General features: G+C 43.3%; 3 protein-coding genes across 4 annotated transcripts in view; 2 read left to right on the plus strand and 1 right to left on the minus strand.

The window, feature by feature from the left end:
* The window catches only part of LOC105353610 (hemicentin-1-like), a 703,897-nt gene that overhangs the window by 211,911 nt on the left and 469,502 nt on the right, over nt 1-22,484 (plus strand). The gene's annotated exons all lie outside the window — the stretch shown is intronic.
* On the minus strand, nt 756-20,763 carry LOC105353597 (HERV-H LTR-associating protein 2). 2 transcript variants are annotated; one of them, XM_023950049.1, is made up of 8 exons: nt 20,621-20,763; nt 18,282-18,488; nt 11,805-12,110; nt 10,054-10,338; nt 3,959-4,279; nt 2,840-2,956; nt 2,520-2,579; nt 756-1,917 (listed from the first exon to the last, which is right to left on the minus strand). In XM_023950049.1, the coding sequence occupies exons 2-8, from the start codon at nt 18,361-18,363 to the stop codon at nt 1,892-1,894; spliced, it is 1,197 nt and encodes a 398-aa protein (XP_023805817.1). In that variant the 5' UTR covers nt 18,364-18,488; nt 20,621-20,763; the 3' UTR covers nt 756-1,891. The 2 variants fall into 2 exon arrangements, with proteins under 2 accessions (XP_023805817.1, XP_023805818.1); XM_023950050.1 differs by lacking the exon at nt 20,621-20,763 and adding an exon at nt 20,148-20,263.
* LOC111946606 (zinc finger BED domain-containing protein 4-like) lies at nt 4,288-8,313 on the plus strand. Its single transcript, XM_023950046.1, has 2 exons — nt 4,288-6,668; nt 7,255-8,313. Exons 1-2 carry the CDS (start codon nt 5,644-5,646, stop codon nt 7,748-7,750), a joined length of 1,521 nt encoding a protein of 506 aa, XP_023805814.1. The 5' UTR covers nt 4,288-5,643; the 3' UTR covers nt 7,751-8,313.

Here is a 22,484-nt window from a genome sequence, read left to right on the forward strand (position 1 = left end):
CTAATAGGAACATTTCTGAGAGCATTAATGCAGGTCAGAGTCAAACAACAACCATATACAATAATTTTATGACATTTTAAAAAAATTAGTTACAGTTTAAAAGCAGCTTAATGTGTTTTAGAAGGGGTCTAAAAATTATTTTTAACAACAATTCGATTTGTATCATAGTTTGTGGTCGCTGATGTGAGCAGGTGGGACAGAGACTAACTGCATGATTGGGTGTTTTTGCATGTAGGCGGTGATTCACAAACCCATTGCTTGCTGCATGTGGACACGCCCCTAATTGGATGCACCTGCTCTTGTTTGAGAGACCATGTAGGAGCAGAGAAGAGCTGAAAACTGGCGCTCCCTTAAGGAAGGTTTGGACTCTGGGAAAAGGTTCCCACCTGGCTGGGAGGGTGCACGCCCCAGGGGCGCTTGGACCTGCGTGTCCTGGGAGCATGGTGCACACTATGGGAACTACTGGGCCTGTACGCACGGGGGGACACATTTGGACCGCCAGACCACTCGTCAGATGAGCTGATGATGATGTGAAGAGGGCGCACGCACCGGGAGCTATTGGACCGCTGGGACCGCCAGTTCTGCCATGCTGATCCACTTGGTCGTTTTTACATTATAGTAAAATAAACCTACCACGACTCAAACGGTATTTTATAATTTTATATGGAAGCTGTTTTTTACGATACAAGTTGATTCGATTAACCACTTGCCTCAGATTGATGTGGTTGGATGGCAGGAAAAGAAATTGATTCATATTTACACCCCCAGTGTTTTATTCTGTGCAAATGAGGACAAACTGTGACAGTTCATCTGTAATCTGTTATGGTCACACAAAATTGGTTCAAGTCATTCATCTCCTGCATGACTTCATCCAAGTCCTTCAACAAAACTCACAATAACAAAAACTCAAACTGTTTTTTTTCTCTTGCTTTTGGTTCTGGAATTCTGAACCATCCCCAAAGCTCCTTTATCATCAAAGGTTTCCAGATAATTTTAAGAGAAATCTGAAAGTCGAGCTTTGCAGACACACGCTTCAGCTTCACTTTGGGCGTAGGGGGGGCTTATCCCAGAGGTAATTATCTAAGGGGAGGGGCTACAACCTGAACAAGCACACTGACAGATCACATTAGTCCTGGCTCTCAGTTTCCTTAAGGTTTCAGGTCATTTTTATACCAAAGTTCATGTCATCATCAGACAGAAACACATTCAGAATTCATTTTTCTTTGGATTTTCTCTCCTCTGTTTTTACACTCAATATTTTCATATTGTGTGTACTTTCTCTGAGGAGACAAAAAGCTGTGATTCACATTCCTCTAATCTGACTAATGACATAAAGCTGAGAGGCAATTAAATGCTGGAGCTGTTTCTGTCTGTAGATGAAGTGTCACATTTCCCTGAGTTCAATGATGATGATGAAAAACATACACGAAAACTCACTTCTCATCTGTCTTGATTCATCAATACACAGTTTAAACTGTTTCCTTTCAAAAAGATCAAGAAGTTTGATTAAAGCCGCATCATCAGGACTCTGGATGTTGGTGGTCTATACAGTCTCAGTGCAGTCTTCTTCATCTTCATCTTCGTTGTGTTAACGTCCAGATCTGAAGCTGATGGTGAATTCAGAAAGAAGACATGTTTCCTGCAGGTTTCCTCACAGGAAAAGCTTCCTGTCAGGAGACACGACCTCTTCATTCAGGAGTGTTTCTATAGCAACAGTGTGACGTACAGCTGCCGTTCTTCTGTCTTTGCTCTCAAACCAGAAAACTACTGGGATCAGAACACTTCCATGTCCTTTCTCAAAGCTTCTCCTCAGTGGTTGTCGGGTCTGCAGTTCTGATCCAACGGTCAGGCTGGAGCTCCTTGTGTCCTCTAGACTGTCCTCTCCGTAAAGCTACTGTCCTGCTGGAGGAGATGAAGCTGAAAAAACACCAACAGGGAGAAAATCAGGAAAAGAAGAGCAAGTTTTCAGTAAAAATGAGCCACAGTTACTTTGTATTCAGAAAGGAATGAAGCTGCAGTCATTTCATTCTGCTCATTTCTCCTCACAGCTTTTCTTCTGAGTCAACAACACAAAAAATCCCTGTCTAGATGTTTCAGTGATAACTAATGCATCACTACCATTGTGTGCTTTTGTTTTTCTTCGTGTGTTTTTTCTTTTAGTTTCTTTGACACATTCATGCATTAAAACCTTTCTGACGAGGATTTCTTCAGAAACATCCGTTTGAAACCTTTACACTGTCAGTGTCTAAATAGGACTGAAAAACAAAAAACTGATGGAAATTCAAAGCTGGTCAGCATGAAGAAAGAAGCAAAGACAATCAGACATTAGCAAGATACAGAAAGGGTAAAAAAATGATTTAAAAAAATAACTGTATTGTACAAACAAAAAACTATCTAATATGTACAACCTGCTTCCTGTCTGTGACAGTGACTTTTATTCCATTCCATCATTTCAGGAATGCTCTGGCTCTATCTAGTGGACAGTTTCTGAAGTGCTTCTGGTGTTTGTGAAGACCAACCTCTTACTGCGTTCAGTTCAGCTTCTTCCTCACTTTTGTGCGTCAGTTTCTGTTTTTTTGCTGTGGACAGAGACAAAGAACAGAGAGCGCCATCATGTGACAGAAAAAGGAACATTTTGCAGCAGCTGATTAAGCTCAAGTTTGAAGTAAAACCAGTTTTTGGTGGTTTGTAAACGCAGACCAGAACGAAACCCTTCGGTGTTCTCAGACCACTTTCAAACACAGGAGCACACATGTATTATGTCTGTATGCTTCAGACGTTTGGATGAGACGTGTTCTCTGCAGTGAGCGTGCTTTTCTTTCAGCATGTTGATGGTTACCTCTCAGCTTCAGGAAGGCAAACAGTCCGGTCAGAACCAGGAGCAGCAGTCCAGCCACCAAACCGAAGATCCACCAGAAAGAAGTGTCCTTCTCTGAACCTTCTTGACCTGCAGTAACTAACACAAACACATGGATTCCTGAACATCACAGGAGGATTTTAAAAAATGTGTTTTTAACTTGAAATGTTGCTTGAAACGATTGCAAAGTTTCACAGTTTGATGGTTAACTTCACCTCATTTCTGTTTTTCATTTACAGACACTAAAAAAGACACACAAAAAGTTTACATATGTTTCTGATGTTTTTAAAGTTTGTCTTTTCTCATAAAAATGGCTTCCCATGCCCAACAGGAAAAACTGTAAAAGCTCATAGATTCCTAGTTCCTAGAAGAACATTTCAAAAATTATCTTCTGGAAAAAGTCTGAACTTTCTGTCCAGCAAGACAATCATATCATTTAGCTCATTTTTACTATTTTAATCTTAGAAAAAATAACTCAAAGCAATCTAAAGAAACAAACTTAAAACTAAAGTTCCGTCGATGCTACAGGAATTTACCATAAAACAGAGACTAGTTTTAGTCACTTTAAGCATTAAAGAGCTCAATGTGTACATTTCAAAAGATGATAAATATTCTGCATATTCAGGATTTCAAGGCTCCTGCAGCAACTTTCAGTCTGAAAACAAGAAGTCAGTGAAGTTTCTTCCATCATTAGTACTATAAAGTAGTATATTATAGTAGTATAAAGTCTTTCATTTATATTTAGGATGTTTCAAGTCATTTTAAAGGCCGGCGCATCTCGCATTAAGAATCAGCTTTTTGCTTTGAGGTGAACATGTTGCTGACTCTGCATTTTCTCTGTTGTACTGACCTCCATTTAACCTGCAGGAAACTTTATTTGTAATTTTAAGAGCACACAAAGATGAAAGGTGAAAAGCCAATTTTAGAAACCTAGAATAGTTTGGGGATATTTTTTTAGATTATTTCAAATGTCTCTATCAAAAGTGTTTGGCTTTTTTTTTCCCGACGTTTATGTTTTTGAACAGAAAATGGAGAACTGTGTGGATCTCTGCACTGAGGTTTCCACAGATTCAGGAGACGTCTGTGTTTGTGTATCCTCACCAGCACTGAAGGTCACTTTGTTGCGTTCGGTGTGGGAGCTGTACGGCGTGGAGAACACGCAGGTGTAGCCCCCGGCGTTACGTGACCGGTGGGGGTTCATCAGACGCACAGATCCGTCTCCAAAATGAACATTGTAGATGTCCAGTTCCACCTGCTCCTCCCAGGGCGACAAAGTGATGCTGCGTCCTGATTGGCTGTTGTAGGTGAGGATCTGGGTGGACTCATTGCTGGAGGAGAAGGTCCATTGGAGGGAGGGCTTGTTCAGGTATATGGGGGCACTGCAGGGGAGGGTCAGGTCTTTGCCTTCGGATCCTTTGATTTCTGTCAGAGAACACAAAAGAGATGAACGCATCTGAAAAAAGTTCACAGAAAATAAGGGGAACTGGGTTCAGCTCTTGGTGCATCCGTGTGTCTCTTGAGTTTATGAGCTGGATGTTGACTGAAGATCAGCGTCGTCTCTGAACCCTAACAATGCAGTGGTGGGCCGTCAGGGCCTTCAAGGCCTTTGCTGAAGGCCTAAGAAATATCTAAATCATGTGTTAGTTATAGTTTGTCCATGCATACTCATTAAACCATTACAAATGGTCTGTCCATTCTCTTTCATTGTGTTCATGATGGTTATGAATAGAATAGAAGAGAAGAGAAGAGAAGAGAAGAGAAGAGAAGAGAAGAGAAGAGAAGAGAAGAGAAGAGAAGAGAAGAGAAGAGAAGAGAAGAGAAGAGAAGAGAAGAGAAGAGAAGAGAAGAGAAGAGAAGAGAAGAGAATAGAATATCTTTATTTCCATAGCACTTTTCCCAGAGCGAGTCACAAAGTGCTTTACAAAGAGAATAAAATCATATCAAAACACAAAAAAGTAATAAAATACAATAAAAACAATAGTAAAACAAATGTTATGTTATGCTGCTTTCCAACAGATTTTCATATTGGAGCATTTAACCAATCGCATTTCAGCTCTGTTTGTTGCTAGGCAGGGTCAGAGCTGCCTTCAGTATCCGATTTTATGGTCCTCTAATGCAAAATTAATGTTGGTCATTCATTTCCTTCAACCAATCAGGTTCTGAGTTGGTGTCAGCAGGCCTTCTAGCAGGTTTAGGCAGCGTCACAGTATTCAGAGCTTCTGATTGGACAGAAATTTCAGGAAGTCACTACAAGCAGCCTCGTCCAGTTTGACAGAGAACTTTTTGATGTGTTTCAGTTAAAAACACAGATGACTGTAATTAAGGGTGCTCCGATTGATCGGTCGCCGATCATAATCGGTCGATTATAGCTTTGGGATGTTTGATCGGTCGTCTCTATAAAGGCCGATCCAGAAAAGCCGATCAGATGACGCAAAACTCGCGAGACGATTTTTTTACGCGCTGCTAAAAATGGCTTCACCGTCTGGCAATTCTACGTGGTGTGCGAAAAAGATAATACATTAGCAATCTGCAACGTGTGTACCAAGCAAATCCCACGAGGCGGAAAGCACGCAAAACATTTTAACACCACCAACCTCATCAGACATTTGAAGGTTAGTCACGTAAAGGAATATGAGCAGTTTTCAAAGTTAGCTAGCGCAAAGAGAGAGCGAGACAGTTCAGCAACTCAAGCGCCACTCACTCAGCTGTCAGTAACAGAGACATTTCAAAGAAAGCAACCCTACAGCAGGGACAGTAAGAAGCATAAAGAGATATCAGACAAAATAATGGAATTCATTTGCCTAGATCACCAGCCTCTGTCTGTTGTGGAAGACGAAGGGTTCCAGCGACTCATGTCCTATTTAGATTCACGTTACACTCTGCCAGGGCGTAAATATTTCACTGATGTGTGCCTGCCGCAGTTATACCAAACCGTGTTTACATATGTCGACAGCCTTATGAAGGACAACATAACATCGATTGGTTTCACTAGTGACATTTGGAGTGCGAGTGTATGCCCCATGTCCATGTTGAGCCTCACTGCGCAGTTCATTAATCAAAACTTCGAACTACAAAAAGTTGTTCTACATTCTCAAGAGTTTTCAGGGTCACACACCGCAGAGGCTCTTGTTGCTGCATTCAGCGACATGTTTCAAGCATGGGGAATCCCGAAGGAAAAAGTGCATGTTATTCTAAGGGATAACGCAAAGAACATGGAAAAGGCCATGAGGGATGCCCATCTACCCAGCCTGCCGTGCATGGCGCATTCACTCCAGCTCGCCGTGACCGAGGGAGTCATGTCACAACGCAGCATCGCTGATATAATCGCTTCTGGAAGACGCATCGTCGGTCATTTCAAACACTCCCCGCTTGCTTACTCACAACTTCAAAGTATTCAGAAACAACTGGGCCAGCCTATCAAGAGACTACAGCAAGATGTACCTACCAGGTGGAACAGTACTGTATACATGCTGCAGAGTCTGCTGGAACAGAAACGTGCCCTGTGTGCTTATGTAGCCGACTATGACTTACCCTCCTCCATGTTCACCAGTAGCCAGTGGAAATTAGCTGAAAATATGATTTCGCTACTCGCCCCATTTGAAGAGCTCACACAGCAGATCAGCTCATCCACTGCATCGGCTGCAGATGTTATACCATCCATCAGAGCTTTAACTCGTCTTCTTGAGAAGACAGCAGAGACTGACCACGGTGTAAAAACTTCAAAAGCCACGTTGTTGGAAGCGGTCCAGAAAACATTCCGTGACATTGAATGTGAGCGCCTGTATAGCATTGCTACAATCCTCGATCCGAGGTGAGAAATCTTATTTTACACATTTGTTTGTGTGAGTGTGTGCGCGCGCGCGTCAGAGCGTATTAAAGAGCATGCAAATGAGTATTTCAAACGTTTTAATTCATAACTGATAAAAATATATATATTTTTGACTATTCTAGTAAGCTCCTTAATTCATATAGCAAGAATAGGCATATTTGGTCTAAATGATTGATACAAGAAGCTATTATTACTGAAATAGTGTAATTGTGTTATTTTGGGTAGGCTGGTATTTCCTTCAAATTCTGTTAAATTTGCTGTAAACATGAACATTTAGAAGAGTTATTAATAAGATTAATAATAATAATAAAATAGCATATTTTTTGGAGTATGCTAGGCTGACTAATCATAGCAAGAGCCAATCATAACCTTCAAAATTAAATAATAGAACATTTTCTTAGTATAGATTTTGCATTTTTCTTGTAATTTCTCTGTGCTGTTACATATTTCTTTTCTAACATGGAGCAACTGTAACCAAATAATTAAAGTATTTTTGATTCTGATTTTTGACAAATTCAAATTCAATTTAAATAAATTAATGAATGTTTTGTTTTCTTGTAAATTAAAGGTACAAAGACAGATATTTTTCTGACGCAGTCAAGCCCCAGATACGTGGACTGCTTTCTAATGTCCTGGCCACTGGATTGGAGCAGCAGGATGGTGAGGCGAGTTTGGCTGCAAGCGGGTCCGGACCCCCAGAGAAAGTACCAAGAACCGGCTCCTTGCATGCTATGTATGCTGAGTTGTTGGGTGGAGATCAGGAATGTGGTAGCAGTGAAAACACCAGCTCAGCATCATTGCAATTGAATTTCTACCTGTCAGAGCCAGTTATCGCTCAAAGTGGACAGCCACTTGTTTACTGGCAGAACAATAAAAGCCGCTTTCCCACTCTCGCACAAGCAGCACGCACCTACCTCTGTGCACCGTGTACAAGTGTTGATAGCGAACGACTTTTGAGCAAAGCAGGGAATATTATTGATGAGAAGAGGAACAAGCTGTCAGCCAAAAATGCAGAGATGCTTATATTTATAAAGAAAAATCTGCCATTGATGCTTAAGAAGTAAGCTTTGGGCAATCTAATAATCTCTATCCCCCCTCTCTCTTTTTCTACCTCTCTCTACCTCCCTAAATGCCCACAAAATCTGAATGAGTATCTCAGAAAGCTGTTATAGATATACAGATATGGAAGTTGTTAGTTATTAGAATGTTTTGTTGCTGTGCACTTTACTACCTGTGCTCCTTGAAATGGTCTTTTACAATAACCAATGTCTGACTGACTTAAAACAATATTTTGGCTATAGCCTTTTTTGTTGCAGTTTTAAAAGTAGCCTAAAGCTAAATTTAAAGACTCAGATGTTATGTTATGTCTTATCTTATTTTATTTATATATTCTCCAGGAAAGTTGTATTAGTCAAGTCCTAAGTTGTTCCTAATAACCAAACACATGCTGCTAAGTTAATTTGTTGGAAATGTTGCTTCCAAATAAATACACAGTTGTCAATTCATGATGCGTTGTCTTCTCTTAATTGTAATACTTAATGTGCATTGTTGTTAAATATTGTTTAAAAAATTATGCTACATGATAAATAGAAGGCTTCAAATAGACCCTGTAATCGGTGATCGGTATCGGGTGATACAGCTTCCAGCAATCGGGGATCGGTGATCGGCCCCAAAAATCCTGATCGGAGCACCCCTAACTGTAATGTATCCATGGAGGATCTAGCAGGAAAATCTCCCACTGATCTCCTTGACTTCCTTTATCAGAAAAATCTGAGTGAATCCTGAAGCAGCCGTGCAGATTTGTGTGTTTGGACTGACCGCCCCCGTGTCCACTGCGTCTATCTAGCGGACATTTTGGGCTCCAAAGTGAATCAAAACCTACAGAAACACAACTGGTCAGACTAAGCTCTCAGCAATGATGATGGAATAGAAAAGGACTTCTGGATGGAACTGAAGACTATAATCTACATGACAGGGTGATGGACTGTTTTTGAGGAAAGAGAGGAGGATGGATTTAGTCTTTGTCTGGATCAGGTGTGCTCAGTCAGAACCTGGACTAACCTGCTTTCAGAACAAGGAGACACTGAAGGAAGTTTATTTGTTAGGACTCCAGAAGGTCTTTGTTATGTTTCCTTCAGACATGAGGAATGAAGAAGAACCTCAGAGATTTCTGAAAGAGCTGCTCTGTTCTCAGACTCGCCAGTGGAGACAGAAGAGCAGGTTCATGTAAACGGAGATGCTGGCGTCTGACCCTGAGGATTTGTGCTTTTCATTGCATTTAAGTCCATCACAGTAGAGTTGTACATTTTCTGAATCAACCTATTTTGTGTAAACGTCTTCCTCTTCAGGTCAGTGAGACTGTTTACCTTCTTGTATTCCGTCATTGTACTTCCACAGCTGTCGACTCAGTCATCAGTTTCTGTGTTCAGGCTCAGTGTAGTTCACGTTTCTGATGAGCATTTATTTATCTGCATTAAGTTTTTAAAAGTTCATAAAAGCTGAAAGGAAAAAATGTGTTTAGTCAAACCTGACACAGAAAACAGGATTGATTCTCCTACACTGCAAACTATTTTATCCATGTAAAGATTTCAAACCTTTTAAAGATTAAATAAAAGATTTGTTTTTAATTTACTGTGATTTTTCTTTGTTCAGTCTTGATGATGTCATTTTAAAGCTAAGACTTACATTCACTGTCTTTGTTTTAGAAACCAAACTGTAGATTTCTGTTCTAAGAAAAAGGGCTGGTTTGAGATTCTAATGAGGATTTATTAGAATGGATCGACTTATATGAGATCATATTCTCCTTTAGTTCTTATTTTGTTCTAAATTGAGTCATTTCTACTCATTAAACTAGTTTCTTTTTTGCTATGATCCAAATAAAATACAATAGGGTTCATAAAAACTCAAAACATACAAATTATTTGCTTAGAATGAATACAAAAATATTTATTTCAGGGCGGTAGAACAATCTGAAGTCGTTCTAACAGTTGCTTTTTTTTAGCTTACTTTTCTTTTTGAATGCTTGTGTGAAACTCTGGTTCTACATTTGGGATCTTGTTAAGTCAAAATGACTTTCTGCATGGACAGATCTTTTTAATATCTGGAGTTTTTCTTCTTAAGATCGCTGTTTTTTCCCCTTTTTTTAAGCTACTTCTTTTTTCCGTGTGCAGAGCTGTAAAGTCCGATCTGCCTGTTCCTCCACGTCTACCTTCTTGCCTGTTCTCCAGGTGTCCTTGCCCTCCTTGCTGCTGTTTACCTGAATCAGGTGTGCTCATTCCAGAAGCTGGAATCAGCTGTTTTAGATCAAGTGTGTGTCAAACAGACCATTAGCTTTGATATTTGAGGCGACACATGTAGACATGTTTACCTCTCTCTCTGAGGGAGGAGGTCCAGGCCGGACCCCCGTAGGGGGGGGTCATTTTACAGATGTAGATGAGGTCAGGTTTTCCCTCCATTTTCTTCAGACGGCTGTCTACAGTGTAGAGGCCTCTCTTATCGGCGGTCATACGCGTGAACGGCTTGAAGGCTTCCAATGTGGGGGGCTCGGTCTCCCAGGTTACCCGGGGGGCTGGGAAGACATCCTGGACGATGCACTTCATCTCCTCGAAGCCGCTCAGCCTGGACATCTCCAGAAAGAGTCCTCTGATGGGGGCTGCACACACAAACAGTCCCAGAAGATTAAACGCTTTCAGGAGCTCTAATCATAGACTGTAAATGTCAGGGCCTGATATAGCCAGCATTGCTGCAAAGCAGAGAACAGCAGAGCTCACCCACATCTAAGCAAACCGTGTCTGCTAAAGAGTTCACTACAATCCGTTGAAGCCTGAATTATTCAGGTTTCTGTCCATTTTTCAAGATTTCCTTACACTCCAACTTAATGATATGAAAAACGTTTTCCAGAAACTAGACGTATCCCAACACCTTTAGGTTAACAATGATCCAACAACAATAAATCTGAATTATTTTTTATCACAGTCACAGTGCAAAAATAGACCATAAGTTGACTATTTGGTAGCAAACAAACTAAAGCAAAGAAACGTATTAAATCCCAACAGCCTTATGGTGCAAACCTTAGACTATGAAATGGAAAAAAAAGCTATCAAATTTCGTTTTTACCTGCAGACTGAAGGTGAATTCTCAAAAATGTTTTTGTGAATTTTTAATATTTCTTGGCTGTCTTTATCCACCTTATAATATTAAAAATAATAATCCATTTTATTTAAAAGCGCCTTTCAAGAAACACAAGGACACTGCACAAAACAAAGGTCAAAAATATACATTAAAGCACAATAATAGAAATTTGTCAGATAATCAAAAGTGACCTTGTTTTGAATGTCGTTCCTGCAAGGAATTGTAGGACTGGATTATTGTGTCTCTTGTTAGAAAGGATTGTTGCGTTTCAACTCTGCTTGGGAAGATAAAGAAGGAAGCTGTGCACCTCTTTTCCTGTTAATTTTACTGAAATTATACTTCTGTAAAACACAGTCTCAGTTGCTTCCTGGTCATTTTGTTTAGTAAAAATCCTTCAGACAAACTCTGAGAGCTTGAATTTCCTCACAGACGCCTCCTGAAGTCTTCCTGAGACGTTTTTGTCATGATTCTGTTCAAGGGCAGCAGATGGTGATCATGTGCAGCCATGTGAGTTGATGGGATCTGATCAGACGGCCTTGGTGGGCGGAGTCACAGACTCAGCCGGGACTGTGATGTCACAGACCTCTGGGAATCGTAAAGTGTCTGAGTGACACAAAGTCAAATTCAGAGTTTTCTTCAGAAAACAAAACCGTCACTTTTTCACTTTTCTTCTTTTCTGTAGGTAACGCTTTGACAACGCACACTTAAGGCGTTGTGTGTTTGTGAACATGTGGATCAGGTGATGTGGCTGTTGGTTTTTAGCAGGCTTGCCTGGTTAGCTGCAGCCTAGACAAATAAAGCAGACAGGTTTGTTCTCTGTTGTCTACAAAGGCGCCACATGGTGTGGAGAAATGAAATAAATCTTCCCCAGAGGACTGACCACTCCTTTTTGACCCTGAGCTGAACCCACAGAGTCCTGCTCTGCTGCTGAGGACTAGAGGAGCAGAAGAGGCTTTTCCCCAAACATTTTCCTCTGGCGTCATTTACCTTCCACCCTCAAGATGACGGTTGCATCGTGGTGACCTGCAGAGCTGTTCACATGGCACCTGTACGTTCCTCTGTCCTTCAGGCTGCTCGTCTTCAGGACCAGCGTGGCGTTGCCCTGGGAAACCTGCTGTGGGGACACAGAGGCCCTCCCAGCCAGCTGCTGGTGTATGAAGCGCTCCTGTGTCTTCTGCTCAAACTTGTACATCAGCTTGTCCTGTTTGAACCATTCCACGGTCTCCCCAGCACCGCTCTGGAAGCTGCACGGGAGCACGCAGTCCTCGGAAATGAAGCACTTCACCGCCACTTCTGAAACAGAATGCAGAGGACACGTCTGACTGAAGACTGGTGATGATTATGACCTTATCTGACACAGGAAAAACGAACATTAGAAGTAAACACGTGAAACTGTGAAATCTGAAACACATCTCAGGACATGCTGAGGCTGGAAATGGTTGCCAGGTCACAGCTGACCAAGCCTGGGCAAATGAACTGAACCTGTTCTTTAACAGATTTGATTCTGCCCAGCCCCCAGTCTCCACCCACTCGGCCCCCTCTTCACACCTTTCCAGCTCAGGCGTCTCCTCCCAGCTGCAGCTGTTACCACCTCAGCACCAAACAGTCCACTCTCCCCTTCTTCCAACAGAAGCAAAGGGACCCCCCCAACGACTCACAGCACCAGACCAGCCACCGCCCACCCATCCTCCAACCCCCCTCTGCCTCACCCTGAATCAGGTTAGGATGGAGTTAAGGAGAACAAAGGCCAGGAAGGCAACAGGCCCTGACAGCATCACCTCCAGGCTCCTCAGGGAGTGAGCAGACCAGCTCTGTGTGGTGATGCTGTTCATATTTAATATGAGCCTCAGACTGGAGAAGGTACCAGTCCTCTGGAGGACTTCCTGCCTGGTTCCGCTTCCAAAGGTACCTCGTCCTACGGAACCGAACCACTTCAGACCTGTCGCCTTGACTTCCCACCTGATGAAGGCTATGGAGAGGATCATCCTCAGCCATCTCCGCACTCAGGTGAGCTCAGCACTGGACCCGCTGCAGTTTGCATATCGACCAGGCATCGGGGTGGATGACGCCATCATCTACCTGCAGCATCGGGCCCTGTCTCACCTGGAGGCCCCTGGGAGCACTGTGAGAGTCATGTTTTTTGATTTCTCCAGTGCTTTCAACACAATTCAGCCATCACTGCTGAGGAGGAAGCTGGAGGTTGCAGGTGTGGACCAACATCTGGCTGCTTGGACCATCAACTACCTCACAGACAGGCCACAGTTTGTGAGGCTGTGTGTCTGATGTGGGGGTCTGCAGCACGGGGGCACCTCAAGGGACTGTGCTCTCCCCATTCCTGTTTACCCTGTACACATCAGACTTCACCTACAACTCCCACCACTGTCATCTGCAGAAGTTCTCAGATGACAGTGCCATTGTGGGCTGTGTATCAGGGGGGGATGAGCAGGAGTACAGGGGGGTCATCACTGACTTTGTTAGCTGGTGTGAAGTTAACCACCTGCTGCTTAACACCAGCAAGACAAAGGAGCTGATCCTGGACTTCAGGAGGTCCTCACCATCACAGTCACCGGTGAACATCCAGGGTTCAGACATTGAGGTCGTGGACACATTTAAATATCTGGGTGTGCACCTGAACAACAGACTGGACTGGTCCAACAACACGGATGCTCTGTACAGGAGGGGCCAGAGTCGCCTTCACCTGCTGAGGAGACTGAGGTCCTTTGGCGTGTGCAGACAGCTGCTGAGGACCTTTTATGACACTGTGGGGGCCTCAGTGGTCCTTTATGGAGTTGTGTGCTGGGCGGGGGGCAGTGCAGGCAGAGACTTGAAGAGGCTTAACAAACTGGTTAGGAGGGCCGGCTCTGTCCTGGGCTGCACACTTGAGTCCATCGAGGAGGTGGTGGACAGGAGGATGTTAGCTAAGCTGACATCCATCATGGATAACCCCTCCCACCCCCTACACCAGGGGTCGGGAACCTTTTTGGCCAAGAGAGCCATAAATGCCACATATTTTGAAATGTAATTTCGAAAGAGCCATACAATAATGTAGTGTCCCTTCCCCACACTGAGGCACGGAGACTTAACCTCTTTTAAAGTTCTTTATTCCGATTACTGCAGATCGCAACAAACGCCGTACAATTCATTCAGCAACTCCTGAATCTCTCCCGCCGACACGAGAGCGCTTCTCCCAACTTTATATTCCCCTGCTACCGCTGCAGCCCTCCCATTTCCCTTATTCGGCCCATAGCTGAACCCCATTGGTCCAAACTACCTAACAACAGGCTGAGCGACAGAACTGAGGGCCAATCAGATCTCTGCTTGACGCGTTCAATGAACTCCAGAACTTTTAACGCGGCCCAACAGCCAAGTTAAACTCAGTCCGCGACAATTTGTTTAAAACTAAATATACAAATGAATGTGTGCATTTGATTTAATTTCAGCATTTTGAAAGTACAATAAGTCTGTGGATTCTTTTTAATAACATTGTTATTCTGTTGCTAATAAATGATGAGTATTTCTCGTGGTAGTTTTGTTGATGGTCTAGTCTGGTTGATACGTGGTGAGTTTCTGCTTCGTTCAGGCGTTGAGACTTTAAACGTCATCGTAGGTCTGAATGTTCTGTAGATGTGACAAAGACTCCTCACATGCAGACGGGGAGCCAAACACACACTCACACGCTGCAGTGAGTGACGGGAAGCGGGTTTTACGTTTTTACAATCCCTGCGCGATTCACCTGCTGCTGGTCCCCACAACACCTCAGCCCCACCCTCTGATTTCTCCCTCACACATCCCGTCCCCGCATCTGCGCGCTCTTTCTCAGAGACGGGAGCGCAGTTTTAGCCACGGCAATTCACAGGTTTCCAGCTGGTACAAACTCTGTGAAATAATAGATAATAGTAACTGATAGCGCTGGCGCAGATTTCTCTCTCTACGCACTGCTACTACTGCGCGCCTCTGGCATCGCATCGCGCCCGAGGACTGGTCTAATGAAAAAAAAAAAACTATAATTAAAGATTTGTCTGCGAGCCACATGTGACCATCAAAAGAGCCATATATGGCTCGCGAGCCATAGGTTCCCGACCCCTGCCCTACACCAAACTGTAGAGGCGCTGACCAGCTCTTGCGCCTCAACACCGTGTCAAAGTGACACTCCACGGTCCCAGGGTGTTTTTTCATTCACTCATTTATTTATTTTCTTTTGTTGTAGTTGTTGTTTTTTCAATTTTAAATTGTTTTTTATTCCTGAACAGTTGTTTGTTTTTGTTTTTGGTGTGAACTTCATTAGTTATTTCTGTATTTTGAAAAAGAAATTGTAATGTTTTTTTACACTTTTGCAGCTGTATTTATTTGATATTTAATATTTATTTCTTTATTTAATAAGAATCTCATTTTTGATAATATTTTTTCATAATAATTTTAGTAATATTTTTAATTATTTATTATTTAATATAAATGTCATTTGTGATGTCTTTTATTGATGTTATGTGTTGTTGGCTGAAAGCAGAGCTTCCTTTGCTGAAGTCTCTCAGTCAGTCTGCTGTCCACACGCCGACACTCAGAGGCCTTCATGGTCCAAAGCAGAACTTTACTGATGCAGCATTTATTTGCATATCTGAGGTGATCAGTGTTTTGTTTGGCCTCTCTGGACATCACAGGTACGTTTTGTGGAGCTCAACTGGGGCTGTGATCGTCTCTCTCAGTAACATTTTGAGTTCACTGAACCTGGTGACAGAGAAGGTCACATGAAGACTCAGAAGACGTTTGTTCAGAATATTAGTGTTTTATCTAAATCATCAACGAAACTTTGGTCCAGATTTTCCAGGTGGTCAAACATGAACTGTAACCTGTTGGACATGAGCCGTGTCTGCCACAAACGGCTCTCTATCAAAACTTCTTCAAAGAAATTCTTTCTTCTGCTCCCGTTCTCAGCTTTTAGAGGAGAAGCAGACAAAGCTGAAGCACTGTTTGTGTTCAACACATGGAAAAATAACTCAGAGATGGAGAGGGGAAAAAAAGCAGGTCCACCACAGCTGACTGTTATTCCTCTCTTTGGATAGTTAGATCGTCACCTGAACTGCAGGAACCAACTTTTTCACCATCATCCAATCCCAGAAGATGATCTAATAAAGTCAGACAACCAAGTCTTTTGTTGTCAGCAGCTCGTCCATGAACAAGAGGAAGCATGAAAGCTCTCTTTCTGAGGAAAAACATGCCAATGGTGTTTCAGTAAAATGTGTCATTATATGTGAAAAAACCCAAACTGTAGCTTCTGCTGAGAAGGAAAGGCTGCTTTAGCTCAGAGGCCGACTTGTCTACACTTGTTTGAACAGACGAATTGCCGTCTTCAGGTCTTCATCACAGCTAACTCGTCTGCCTCAGTTTCACTGTTGGCAAACATAAAATTCTGTCAGAAGATAACAGTCGCTGTTGTCATTGAGTCTCGTGAAGCTGTTGAGTCTGCAGGGTTTATCGTTGGGTCTGGGGTTTTTACCTGCAGCTCTCTGAACGGTCTGGTGGGTTTTCCTCCTTCTGTTCTGGAGGGTTTCCTTCAAAACAGCTGCCTGGTTCTTGCTTGAGCTTCATAGTTGCTGCTTTAAGTGAGCAACAGGCCAAAAACTTTCCTTCAAACAAAGGTTTCCCAGAAATGCTTGGTTGTGGTCAGCACTATGTTCCCTCTGCCTTTTACTGTTCTGGCCGTTTGCTCAATTTAGGATTTGGTTTTGAATTTAAGCAGACCATAAAACTACAAAAGCCATCTATTTCTCAGTGATTTCTAGCAGGGAATGAATGGAGTTTTCTGGCCTGCAGAAATCACGATACTTTACCATAAACCGTAAACGTCCCCATGAGGCTTTAGCCTTAAAGGAACTTGTTCATTTTCTACACTGAAAGCAGAATAATCAATGTCTCCTCAACTTGTTATTCATTTGATTACTTAAAAAAATGATTAACCTGAATTGATCCGCAGTGTTTTCCCTTCATTGTGTCAGAACCTTCTGCAAACAGACTTTTGCTAACTTGATTTTAACTTCACAGCTTTTATTGTCTGTTACCCTGAAACCTTCTGCTTTCAGTTTTCTCCATTTCTGTGAAGTCTCACTGGAACGAAGGTGGTTCCTCTAAAGTTTTCTCACTTCACCATAGTTAGTTTTTACAAGCATTACTGGTCCTAAACCAAAGTGCTGTTTAAGGATTACAGACAATCCCCATTAAAGTTATCTGTTTAAATGAAATACATCTATTAATTCTACTAATCTATTAAATAATATAAATGTAAAACATATATTTGTTTGAGATATAAATGTCAAACACATTGAAGTTTTCAAATAGTTTTGAAAAAGCTGTGAAATCTGGATTTGGGTGTTTTATTTTGAAAGGGTTTTTTACAGCATCAGGAAGCTGCAGAGAAATTTGTTTCTATCAAAGACTGGACCTTCGGTTCACAGATGCAGCCTTAAAATCAATCGTTTCCCTTTTCATTTAGACGTGTCAAACATAACTCATCCAGGATTTGGATCATTATTATGGGATGGTTGTTGTGAGGGGGTCTCAGATGTTTTAAAGCCGACCTGTGAATGGCATCACTGTGAGTGTGTCATTTTAGGCTCATTGTTATTCCTGTTTAGCTGTTTGGCCTTCTATTTTTCTGTTTCCTTGTATCGGGTTTCATTCCTGCTCTGTTTTTGTTTTTGTCCTGATCTGGTTCAGATTCTTTTTAAAGCATTGGTTTCTTTGTGTCATGCTGGTGTTGCTTCACAGTAAAAACAGGAATGTTAATGCAACACTTAAAGTGGATTTTAACTCTGAGCCACATAGCATGTGGTCCTTCTCTACACAGTGTTAGAGCAACACTGAACATAGAGTTGAATTTTCAGAGAGAAATAAAGTCTTTTGGGTGTAAATAATTGAGCACTGGCAGGAATTAAACTTTAAATTAGCTGAATGGGAAATGTCGGGATTTTACCCTGCATGTTTTTTCACCTCACAGTCTTTTGAACTCTGGGGATTAATAATATAATGGGGCAGAACACTTGCTGTTGTTGTAATGCCTGAAAGAGTCCTTTGACTACAAGTTTATGACACAAGGGAATTTACTGTACTGCTTCCCTCCCACTGAGGCATCTGGGCTGCACTGAAGCTGTCGACTCACAATTAACTTCCTGAAAGCTCATTGGCTCTTTGACGGGAAGAATTTGCCCCGATTAAGCGAGAAAAGGATGAACATGCTCTGACTAATCAGCTACAGGTTGCTCTGGAAAAGCGTGTGCAGCTACAGCGGTGAACAGCACAGATCCCTGGCTGCTGCTGCTGCTGCTGCTGCTGCTGCTGCTGCTGCTGCTGCTGCTGCTGCTGCTGCTGCTGCTGCTGCTTGTGTCGTGTTTCAGTGCAGAATGCCTTTAGTCTGGCATTTTGCTGCAGATGCATCAGTTGGAGCCGCTGCACAAAGGGGCACTTGTGTCTTACCGGGCGTTTTGTCCTGTGTGGCCGTGCTGACCCAGAGGAGGAGGCAGGCCCAGGTTGGTATCAGTGACATGGTTCCAGGCATCGAGGACCATCTAATGACACAGAAACTCGTGCAGGGGGGCCTCAGTGCCGCTCATTCCTCTGTGGCAGGTTGGTCTTTGAATCACTCTGGGTGGTTTGGCATCACCAAAACATGAATGCAAGAAACTGCAAAGAGGAAAGTATAATTAGAGACACACAGTCAGGTAAAACATGCCTGAGCAGCCTTCTAGAGGATTATCTTGTGATTCTTTTAGTGGTCCAAAAAGACCCACAGCTGAAGCCCGAACCCTTTCGTCACAACTCATCTTCATTTGTTTCCTGCTGCCTCTTCCTCCTCTCATCCTTCATCTCCAGCATTTCTTTTACCTGCCAGGAAGAGGATCTGTCGGCCACACTCCGTGAAGCTTTCTGACGCTGTCTTTGCAGAAACTTAAGTGTGTAGAGTAAACATGGGGGAGCCTCAAAGCCACAGAGGAAATGTGCTTAAATCACAAGGAGAAAGTGATGATGAGCAAAGGATGAAGGGTGTGGTTGTCATTGTCTGTCTGCGTTTACACCAAAGACAATGCCTTCGTTTATTCTGACCCTGCAGAAAGCCATTATTTCTCCAAGAGGCGTGTTTGTTGGTTCCAGAAGAAAGGCAGCGTTTGAACACGTTCCTGATGCTCATCCATCAGAGCTGAGGCCTCAGTGTCAGACAGCTGATCTTTATGAGCATCAGTGGGTGGAAAACTGTCTCAATGGAAGTTTTCACCATTTCCTTCCAATAATGACTAAAGTCTCAGCAACAATCAAACGATCACAGCGCTGTGCAAAAGTCCTCCTCAAAATCAGCTTTTAAACAGGCTTGAAAAAGAATTACCGTCTTTTCATTTCAGAAAGATTTTCCTTTTTAAACTGCAAACAACTGAAAATGAAGTGATTAAGGAGGCCAGACTCTGTGTTCAGTCAGTAAAAAGCAGGACAGAAGTCCCTCTGAAACCCCTGAAGAGGGTCAAGGACTGAAGATAGATAGATAGTAGAGAATGTTGTTTTCAATAATCCTTCAGAAAGCCTGCAATCAGCTCCAGTTTGCTCTCTTCTAAACCAAAGTCTGCATTCCTGAGAGATTGGAAACAAGAAATCCACTTTAGAGTCGCTCAAAGCAACAAGTTGTCCTTGAGACATGCTGGCTCTGCTTTAGTAATGAAGGGACATTTCCAACATTTCCCTCTAACAAGAGTAGCACAAAAGCAAATACGTTGTTTCAATCAAGGATGTACAATATGTGAAAAAGAAAGGATTGAAAATGTTGACAAACAGGTCAGGACTGCATCCTCTACTGCATGGAGCTGCTGGGCCGTGCTTCGGATTTGAATTCTGGTTTAGATTGTCTGGAGACATGTCGTTTTACCCTAATGATGAGGTGCTGTTGCAATGGTCCAAATCCTGCCCCTAACTGGCTAACTGCCTCATTTCCTCCCGTTTAAGGTGCTGAGCAGCAGTTTGTGCGTTTTGATCTCAGCCGTGCACAGCTGGACGGTCTGAGTGTTGGTAAGATTTTCAGGTGGAAACTGAAGGGGAAAACATTAGAATAAAAAAGGGAATGCTTTCATTTAAACCCAAAAACATTCCTCTTCATCTGCAAATCTTTGCATTTAGAGTCTAAAACGTGCAGCACATGTGACCTGATGTTGAGAAAAGATCACACTGCGCTGTAGTAACTGACAAGACGAGACACGCAGCCACAAAGTGATGTTTGCAATGCCATCTTCATCACTTCCCTGAACTCATGCAGCAAATCACAATGGAAACCCCAAAACTAAAGGTTAAAGACAAACAAACCTGTCACGGAGCCTTAGGATCATTTGGAAAGGTACTTTCTATCCAAGTGTTGGCGTCTCACTAATCTCTAATGAAGTCCATAAAGGCTGTTTATTAGCCAAGAGTCACGCCCACATGTCATCACGCAGCAGGAGCCCTCAGCAGACTCCAAACACACCTCTGTTTTCATGAATGAAACCAGCATTTTAACTGGTCAAATACCTGCAGAATGTACTCATAACTTCAGTTTCCATCAAGACAGACAGAAAAATCTCCTCTTTGAGCTTCTGTGACCTGAAAAAATCTGTGGCCGGATGAAGATGACAGAAAAGCCCAGAATGAGAGGATTTCCCAGGCATCAGGAGGAAAGGCTGACTAAAGAAAGTTAACTCCATGCTGTGGCACACAGGTGGAGGCGGTGAGAGCGTGAATCGGTGCTGTGTGTCCGTTCAGTGTGAGTGAAAGAAAAGGAAACACAAAAGCCAGAGACTTGCCGTGACTCAGCCGCAGTTCAGAGGAAATCCTAGAGAAGGAGGGAGAAGGGAGCCGTCTGCTGCCTTCTGACAGCCACTGTTCAGCCGACTGGATCAACAGGTTATTTCGAGAATAGGCAGCACAAACTGCCTCACACACTTTTGCCTCACACCTCCTCTGAAGGGGCGGGGTTTATCTGGGACTGGCAGTGGGGAGCAGGGCAGAGTCACGCTTCCCTCTGCCACAGCATGAAATGCCACAGAGGGCGGCATGTCAAGCTTTTTAGGCAGGTGTTAATCAGGCTGTGCTTATGACCGATGTCAGAGGTCACAGCCAGGCGGAGCACCTGCTGAGTCCACAAGAACTGAAGGTCTGAAGCCGCCTTTCCCATCTTCTGGTTTGAGCCTCAAATCACTGGAAAACTGAGAAAACTCCACTTTGATGAACCGGTTTCTAGTTCTGGTCGTCCCGCTCTTAAGTAAAACAATAACAGAAGAGACTGAGTTCCCCGTCCTGCACCCTAGAACACGGGTCTTCAATGGAAAAAGGTCCAGGTAGAAAAAAGTCTTGATGTTAAAGTCCAGAAAAACTATGTCCACATATTCAGAGGTATATGTTTTTATGTAACTGAGGATTGGTGGAACGTCTGAATGTGACTGATATCTAACTCTCACTTCAAAGGAATTCAGCACAATTGAACACTTTTTGACAATATGTAATGCTACACAATATAAAACACATGGAAATGTGCACCACACACACACACACAAACGAAGGCACGCATACACACACCAGCACACAGACACAAACGCACACCCACACACAAACAAACCCACTCAGACACAGACACAAACGCACGCACTCACAGACACACACAAACACAAACTAAAGCACGCACACACACACAGACACAAACGCACACACACACACAGACCCAAACTAAAGCACACACACAAACGCACACACTCAGACACAGACGCACACACTCACAGACACACACACAAACGAAGGCACGCACGCACAAACACAAACGAAGGCACGCACACACACACAGACACAAATGTGCACACACAAATGCACACACTCAGACAAATACACAAATGCATGCACTCACAGACACATACACACACAAATGCACACACACACAAACGAACCCACTCAGACACAGACACAAACGCATGCACTCACAGACACACACACACAAACGAAGGCACGCACGCACACACAAACACAAAAACCCAAACTAAAGCACTACTAATAAATAAGCAAAACCGTATTTGGTTTTGCTTATTTATTCTGTGTTTTGTGTATTTGGATTTGTATCAGAGTGGGACTTCTGTGTTTTTGTGCATCTTTGAGTGTCTGTTTATGTCTGATTATTTTCAGGTGTGCTGGAAAGGCTGTGGCCTCCCATTGGACACGCTGATGGAGGCAGCCTTTAAAAGCACCACATGGACCTATAGACTATGAGAAGGGAACCTTGCAGCAAGTCGCCGCTGCGGCAGCAAGTCGCCGCTGCGGCAGCAAGTCGCCGCTGCGGCAGCAAGTCGCCGCTGCGGCAGCAAGTCGCCGCTGCGGCAGCAAGTCGCCGCTGCGGCAGCAAGTCGCCGCTGCGGCAGCAAGTCGCCGCTGCGGCAGCAAGTCGCCGCTGCGGCAGCAAGTCGCCGCTGCGGCAGCAAGTCGCCGCTGCGGCAGCAAGTCGCCGCTGCGGCAGCAAGTCGCCGCTGCGGCAGCAAGTCGCCGCTGCGGCAGCAAGTCGCCGCTGCGGCAGCAAGTCGCCGCTGCGGCAGCAAGTCGCCGCAGCTTGGTCCTCTTCTCCAGTTGTTTTAGTTTGTGTTGCACTTTGTTTTGTACTTAGTAGTTCTTTGTAGTTCTTTGTAGTTT

This window comes from Oryzias latipes, chromosome 20 (genome assembly GCF_002234675.1).
Source record: "Oryzias latipes chromosome 20, ASM223467v1".
NCBI classification, from domain to species: Eukaryota; Metazoa; Chordata; class Actinopteri; order Beloniformes; family Adrianichthyidae; genus Oryzias; species Oryzias latipes.

Bases quoted from the DNA above. Each gene is read 5' to 3' on its own strand.
- LOC111946606 (XM_023950046.1), top strand. From the start codon at position 5,644: ATGGAATTCATTTGCCTAGATCACCAGCCTCTGTCTGTTGTGGAAGAC. The intron at 6,669-7,254 runs GTGAGAAATCTT...TGTAAATTAAAG, and splicing joins GCTACAATCCTCGATCCGAG to GTACAAAGACAGATATTTTT.
- LOC105353597 (XM_023950049.1), bottom strand. From the start codon at position 18,363: ATGCCTGGAACCATGTCACTGATACCAACCTGGGCCTGCCTCCTCCTC. The intron at 12,111-18,281 runs GTAAGACACAAG...ATTCTGTTTCAG, and splicing joins CACACAGGACAAAACGCCCG to AAGTGGCGGTGAAGTGCTTC. The intron at 1,918-2,519 runs GTTGGTCTTCAC...GTGTTTTTTCAG, and splicing joins TGAACTGAACGCAGTAAGAG to CTTCATCTCCTCCAGCAGGA.